At 49.3% G+C, this 7968-nt stretch overlaps 1 protein-coding gene across 1 annotated transcript; it reads left to right on the forward strand.

Moving 5' to 3' along the window:
* The first annotated feature begins 962 nt into the window (after positions 1-962).
* LOC127671941 (dipeptidase 2) lies at positions 963-7968 on the forward strand. Its single transcript, XM_052167069.1, has 11 exons — positions 963-1065; positions 1769-2083; positions 2563-2689; positions 2974-3101; positions 3187-3330; positions 3588-3657; positions 3761-3937; positions 4261-4345; positions 6619-6694; positions 7380-7515; positions 7630-7968. Exons 2-11 carry the CDS (start codon positions 1788-1790, stop codon positions 7864-7866), a joined length of 1476 nt encoding a protein of 491 aa, XP_052023029.1. The 5' UTR covers positions 963-1065; positions 1769-1787; the 3' UTR covers positions 7867-7968.

Below are 7968 nucleotides of genomic sequence, written 5' to 3' on the forward strand. Positions count from 1 at the left end.
CCCAGGGAGATGGGAAACCTGAGAGTTTCTCTTCCCTTTTGTCGACTTGGCCTCACACGAAAGTGGCAGTGGGGGAGGGGAAGGGAAGGAACCAGGTCTGAACCTGGCAAAGAATGCCTTGGTCTGAAGCACAGCCCCAAAAGCAGAAACAGTCTATAGTGGGCCTACCAGTGGCTCCTACTGACTAGCCAGAGCAGGCAAGGAGCCGGCTGCTTCTAGCACAGCACCATTCCAGACGGCACCCACTAATGTACAGTCCTGAAAACACAAACATATCTGTCCTGGGTAGTCCAAGATTTCTGTCTCCTTTTCAAAGAGTTTGCTCATTTCTTTTGTAAATGTAAATATACTTATTCATTTGAGACAGGGCTCCCTTTGTAACACTATCTGACCTGACTCATTATATAGACCAGGCTAGCCTTGAACTCACAGAGATCCACTCACCTATGCCTTTCAAGTTCTGGGACATTTGTTATCATGTTCCAACTCCATTTCCTTTTTAAAAGAGGGCTTCTCAACATCTCCAAGTCCTCATGCCTCCTGAGGAAGGTTGCAAAAACTGGATCCTTTCCAGTGGGGGCTGGGGATCAGAACAGAGAAAGGTTTCTAATGGAGCATAAGCACAGAGCCTGAAGCTGCTTTAAGGGATGGGACTTCTATAAAAACATACATGGCCAGTATATGTGTGGGGGAGGGGTGTTATGTGTACATGTGTGGCGTGTGTTATGTGGTGGGGTGGGTATGTGTCCATGTATGATGTGTATGTATGTGTGTGTTTTATGTGTGTTATGTGTGGTGTGTACTGTCTGTATTACGTGTTTATGTGGTGTCTGTGCTATGTGTGTGTGCATTCATGAAGCTGGGGCTGTTCCTGGAGAAAGTAGAGAGGGTGAGGGCTCAGGCTGGAAACAGGGTGGGGCCTGCAAGGACAGGAACTAAGTCCCTGAGGTTTCTGGGAAAGCTCAGGCCACAAGAGCCTCAGCTACGGGGTGGGGAGTGGAGCCACCGGATGCAAGTGCCCAGGCCTGAGGACTCGTATACGCCTGACCTGGCTTCCACACTGAGGTAGGAGGTCGGCCTGCAGCCCTGGGAGGAAGGTGCTGGGATGGGGGGACTCCGCTGCCCTGGAAAGTATTTCATTTCCTTCTATCTCTCTAGCTGACAGGCTTTTGTTCCTGTGCTACTAAGTATTCCCTGAAGCACTCAGTTGCTCACTCTGTTCTCACCTCTGATAGTCAATATGAGAGTCCTGGGCAGGTCCAGCATCTGCTGAGGGAGGAGCACAGTCCTCACCTTGAATAGGGGTAGGGCATGCAGGTGTGTGCTCTTAATAGTTCCCAGTTTCTGGATGGGGTCTTCAGAGGATGGTAGATAAGGGCTTGTGTCCCTTGAAGAGGTCAGGGAAGGCTGCAGGTAGGGACATGGTGCGGTCTGCAAAAGCCTTGAGGCCCTTTCAGTGTGAAGGAAACACCTCGGGCCTACTTTCTTGGAGAACAATCCATAGAAGCAGCTAGGAACCACCTGGGTTGGTCCCCTGGGAACAGTAAACTAGGGGACACGGGACAACAAACCCAAGAGGTGACTGGGTATTACAGGCTTTGGCTTGCAGAGGCCACGGAAGTGCCCTTCGAGACTGGGATAGTAGGGCTGTAGCGCCCCCTGGTGGCCGTACTGTACCTCTTTCCTATATACCCACGGATGATCAAGTGACTTCAAACCTCTTCTCACTGAGGGTCAGGATTATATCATTGCCTTCTGTCTTTCTCAGGCTTTCGTGACCCTCATTCATGCGTGCTTGCTCAGCCCTGAACAAGATGTCGCTCACAGGCCTCAAGGTTTATGGGGTGCTTAGCCAAGTGCCTTCAATGTTCCTGTTGGTGCTGCTGCTATTAGGGCCTTCAGAGCCTCTAATATGGACCCAGACAAAACCAGGCATCTCTGACGCTTCCATTACACCAAGCGTCCCCAGAGCACTCGCCAAGCCTGGCATCTCCAGCATTCCAAGCACTCGTGGCAACCCCAATTTCCCAGATCTGCGAGATCGCGCAAGAGCCCTGATGAAGAAGTTTCCACTTATAGATGGGTGCGTAAGGGTGGCTTGGGTCAGAGCGAAACAGGGTTGAACATACACCTGGGGTGCAGTGGGTTCTGAGCCTGCTGGACTAATAAAGGTCCTCTCTTACTACCCATCCCTAGATGCTGTCTCCTCTCATCAGTGGGTGACCTTTCTCTATCACTTCTCTAGTGGGGACGCCCAGCCCAGCCTAGTCCAGCCCAGGCCATGCCAGGTTTTAGGGGATCTCAGTACGGTCTAGGTAACAATGTATGAAGAGAGTAGCTGTCAGAATTATGTTCTGCTAGACTTGGAAGCCAAAGAGGCACAGCTATTTGTCTTGTGTGTGTGCCCTCAGATTAGTTCAGAACTCACCACAAGTAGCCTAGACTAGATTGGCCTGAAACATTAAATGATCCTCCTGCCTTAGCCTTCTGAGTGCTGGGATCACAGGCAGAAATATTCAGTCAATTTTGTTTAACCTAACCTCTTTTTTGACTCTTCCACAGCCATAATGACCTGCCTCTTGTCCTGAGGCAATTTTACCAGAATGGGCTACAAGATGCTAACCTGAGAAACTTCACCCATGGCCAGACCAGCCTGGATAGGCTTAAAGATGGCTTTGTAGGAGCCCAGGTACAGTACACACACACACACACAAACACACACACACACACACCAGCATGACTGCTGTAGAAGGTTGAAGAACTTGGAGCCACTGAAATGACAACTCAGTCAGATGGGAACTCAGTTACCATAGTGACAAGGAAAGAAAAAGCCCTAATATGAGCTTGTGGCTAGAGAGGCCAACAAGAACAAGCAGTGCATTCATTACATGTGACCTTTGAACCCACAAGTCTGTCAGTTGTAAAGGCCAAGGTAGTTCTCCTACACAAACCAACCCCTGACTTTGCCTCCAGTTCTGGTCTGCTTACGTACCATGTCAGACACAGGACCGGGATGCTCTGCGCCTCACACTGGAGCAGATTGACCTCATTCGACGTATGTGTGCCTCTTATTCTGAGCTGGAACTTGTGACCTCAGTTCAAGTTAAGTGGACTTATTCAGGGTATTGGGGAATGGATTAAGCTACTACTATAGCTCCCGAAAATAATCACCTGACCTATGCCTACAGCTCTGAACAGCACCCGGAAACTGGCCTGCCTCATTGGTGTGGAGGGTGGTCATTCACTAGACAACAGCCTCGCTGCGCTTCGAAGTTTCTACCTGCTGGGGGTGCGCTACCTGACGCTCACACACACCTGCAACACACCCTGGTGAGCACAGAGCCCTCTGAAGCAGAAATCTGCCCTGTGGACAAAGACCAAGATTTGCCCTCGTATTCTGTGACACACACACACACACACACACACACACACACACACAGGGGCTGGCATTTGGGGTTTTATAAGAGCCAGACTGGGATTCATCCATTTGCATGCCCGGGTCTGTGAATGAGCTCTGTGGGATTGCAAGGGTAGAGCGTTTGGAGGGGCGTGCCCACCAATTAGATTGCCTCGTGCCTGTCCTGCAGGGCAGAAAGCTCATCAAAGGGCGTCCACTCATTCTACAGCAGTGTGGAAGGATTGACCAGCTTTGGTGAGGTAAGGACTCTGATACCCCACACAAACACACACATCCTTTTCTGAATGATAAGTGTGTGCATATATGTAACCCCAACGCCCTCCTCCTAACCTGTGCCTGCAGACCGTGGTGGCAGAAATGAACCGCTTGGGTATGATGATTGATTTGTCCCATGTCTCGGATGCTGCAGCCCGGCGGGCCCTGGAAGCGTCACAGGCACCGGTGATCTTCTCTCACTCGGCTGCCAGGGCTGTGTGCCCAAATGCTCGGAATCTTCCCGATGACCTCCTGCAGCTTCTGGTGAGAAACTTCCTAGCCCCGGAACCTAAATCAAGACTTGAACCCCCTTGCCCTAAGAGTGAGCATTCTCTGCCCCATGAAACCGTAAACCACGGCCTCTAAATTCTTGAACCTGGGGTAGGGAGATTGTTGAAGATAAAATTCTTACATCTCTCAAATTCAGGGTCAAGACATTACCTAAATCAAGGTCGAGCTTTCCTTGTTGACACAAAGCCAGGGAGGTAAAATCTCCTTTGTTCCCCAAAGGTTTCTTACAAGGGTAATAGGTAGGCACATAATTGTGCTGGGGAGTCAAGCTGAGTGACCTTTGACCCTCCCTGCAGAAGAAGAACGGTGGCATCGTGATGGTGACCTTTTCTGTAGGAGTGTTGCCGTGCAACCCACTAGCCAATGTATCCACTGTGGCAGGTGAGGCGCCGCCCCTGAAACCTTCCTCTCTATATTTTTTCTCCTTTCTTTCTTTTCTTTTCTTTTCCTTTCTTTCTTTTTTTTTTTTTTTTTTTTTTTTTTTTTTTTTGGATTTGGTTTTTTTTTTTTTTTTTTTTTTCGAGACAGGGTTTCTCTGTATAGCCCTGGCTATCCTGGAACTCACTCTGTAGACCAGGCTGGCCTCAAACTCAGAAATCCGCCTGCCTCTGCCTCCCAGAGTGCTGGGATTGCAGGCATGCGCCACCACCGCCCAGCTCTTTCTTTCTTTCTTTCTTTTTTTTTTTTTTAACCTCAAGGACAATTTTATTGTCATTTGAGAGAATAATAAACAAGTTCCTCCTAGGCTTTCTGAATAGCACTGTCTGAAGCCTTGGGGGTAACAGCACAGTTTTAACAGTTTAGCCAAAAATCCTGTGATGGGGACTTAGGGTGAGGTTCAGCTGGTAGAGTAGCTTGCCTCCTAGGAAGGCCTGGATTTGATCTCCCCAGCTGATAATACAGAATGAGTTCCAGGCTAGCCAGGGCTATGCAGAGAAACCCTGCCCCCTCCTCACCCCCGCCCCCCCCCCAACAAAAGAGTCCCAATCTGGACAGTGCTTGGAGCACCTAATGTTACCTTGAAACAGAGTAGAATCCAAACTGACTTGTAAGGCCATCAGTTCTAGAGCAGTGTCCCAACTATTTGTTGTGGATTACCAAAGCACACTATCTACCCTGCCCCTGCCTCCACCCCTGTCAGCTATACTCTTGTCCAAAGGAGGCCTCGTCTAGTTTTCCAGGCTAGAATCTATTATGATTTGGGTTGGACATGACCTGAATCAGTGGCTTTTTGAATGCTTTCATTCCAAGCTGAAGTCTAGTCTAGGGCTTGCTTATGTTAGTTCAGATGTCAGGTGTTATGGAGTACCAGCTACAAGAAGGAGAATCTAACACTGGGCCTGGTAGCACACAACTTTAATCCCAGCACTCAGGAGGCAGAGGCAGGCGGATCTCTGTGAGTTCAAGGCCAGCCTGGTCTACAAAACCACTTCAGGACAGCCAGGGCCTCTTACACAGATAAACCCTATCTTGAATTTAAAAAGGGGGTGATCTGTTTGGGCCATGGAAGCCATCTTCTAGTAATTCACCAAAACAAGAAACATAAAAGGAAGGGGGAGGGGCCCTCTGTGATTTCTCTAGGCTTTTTGTTTGGCTTAGTTTTTATTAATTTATGTGAGTGGGTGTTTTCCTTGCATGTCTGTCTGTGTACTCCATACATGCCTGGTACCCACAGAGGCTAGAAAAGGTCATCAGATCCCCTGGAACTGGAAACTGGAAATATAGATGACCGTGTGGGTGATGATAACTGAACCCAGCTCAGGTCTTCTGGAAGAGTAGACAATGCTTTTAACCTCTGAGCCATCTCTCCAGCCCTCGCTAGACTTTTTAAGGAATATAGAGTTGTTCCTTTGGAAACATACACATACACACACACACACACACACACACACAATCTATAAGAATGATATTGTACACACATCAAGCATCAAGGAGATGGGCAGTGAGTGTTCAGACGGGAACACCTGAAACTGTCTATAGTACCATTCATCATCCAGATGGCATTGTTGTAAACAAGCAAGCAAGATTCTTGCCAAGAAAATTTTTAAGGGGCTGGTGAGATGGCTCAGTGGTTAAGAGCACCGACTGCTCTTCTGGAGGTCATGAGTTCAAATCCCAGCAACCACATGGTGGCTTACAACCATCCTTAACAAGAAACAAATAAAGAACCCATGGGCTGAAGAGAACAGGCCCGGAACGAGCAGGGCTGGAGCAGGAGGGAGAAGGGGTGGGGGGAGAAAAAGAAAATGTTCAGATTGAGCATTTGAAGCATTCTAAGAGCCAAGATAGCTTCCTGAACCAGGCAAAGGAGGGGGGATGGGAAGAGGTAGAGAGGAGGGAGGGGAGGGGGAAGAGAGACAGGGAGAGAGGAAGGAGAGGGAGAGAGGGGGAGAGAGGGAGAGGGAGGAAAGGAAGCCAAAGAGAAAGATCAACAGACGCGTCACTCCACCCAGAGATGCACACCTCGTGTGAGCTCGTCAGGAAGGAGCCCCAGCTGCTACAGCCCACTCCCCATGAATTCATGCTTTAATGTGCAAGAAGAAATAAAGTAGACTAGACCAGACTGTGAACAAAGAAGGAGTAGGGCCAGCCAAGTCTACTTCCATGGCCACATTGTCCCTAAAAGCCCCAAACTGCTGCCTGTGCCTCCCCAGATCACTTTGACCATATCAGGTCAGTCATTGGATCCGAGTTCATCGGGATTGGCGGAGATTATGACGGTACCAAGCAGTGAGTATTTATCTCTCTGCAGCTTGTCTGAAGCTGCTCTCACCACATCAGGGTCCTCATAGCCTTTAGGCTTTGCCCATTCGACCTCTCCCCATCCCTAGGGTCTCTTTTCGGTGCTCTCCTGTATGTCTTCAGCTCAAGCCCCCCGCCCTGGGTTATTCTGAGAAAGCTCATAGTCCATAACATCATCTGCACACAGCCCCAGCTGATCCATTCCCTGTGAGCTGTCGGCGAGGTCGGGTGTAGGACGACCTTCTTCTTCTCTGCAAGTTCTTTCTTCTCATGTTTTCTTTTTCCCTTGTGTATTTGTTTCTGGTTTTGTTTAAGATAAGTTTTCTCGCTGGGTGATGGTGGCACACGACTTTAATCTCAGCACTTGGGAGGCAAAAGCAGGTGGATTTCTGAGTTTGAGGCCAGCCTGGTCTATAGAGTGAGTTCTAGGATAGCCAGGGCTATACAGAGAATCCCTGTCTCTAAAACAAAACAAAACAAAACAAAAAAGACAAGTTTTCACTGTGTAGCCCAGGCTGGCCTGTAGACAGGGCTGGCCTGGAACTCAGAGATCCACTTGCCTCTGCCTCCCAAGTGCTGGGATTAAAAGCAGGTGCCACCACCTGCCTGAGATGAGGCATGGAGTTGGGCTTAGGATGCCATGTCTGAGGTTAACCTGCTGGTGACTACACAGGTTCCCTCAGGGATTGGAGGACGTGTCTACATACCCAGTGCTCATAGAGGAGTTGCTGAGACGGGGCTGGAATGAACAGGAACTGCATGGTGTCCTTCGAGGAAACCTGCTGCGGGTCTTCGGACAGGTGGAACAGGTATGCCGAGACGGGGGTAGGAGAGAGGTGTGAGGGACCTGAATAAGGTGCTCACATACCTGATGGGCTACAGGAGACCTGGGAGAGCCACTGACCACCCAGTGTCACCTCCAGGTACGAGATAAAAACAAATGGCAAAGTCCCCTGGAGGACATGATTCCAGAGGAGCAGCTGGACAGCGCTTGCCACTCAGCCTTGCGACATCAGAAACAGTATCCAGAAAAAAACCGACCGGAGACTCCGAAATATCATACACTCAAGTTATCACCCAAGTTGTCACACTCAAACTCCTCTCCCCACATAGTCCCAAGCCTCACCATTGCTGTGGCCTTTTTAGGCCTTATCTTATGACTTATAGAGAATACCCAGACCCCTTAGGTATCACTCTGATACCCTGAAAGCCCCTCCCTTTGTGCAGGAGTAAGTGTTTCCTGGAAATAAATGTTTTGGACA

The sequence above is a fragment of the Apodemus sylvaticus genome, chromosome 21 (genome assembly GCF_947179515.1).
Source record: "Apodemus sylvaticus chromosome 21, mApoSyl1.1, whole genome shotgun sequence".
NCBI lineage: Eukaryota > Metazoa > Chordata > Mammalia > Rodentia > Muridae > Apodemus > Apodemus sylvaticus.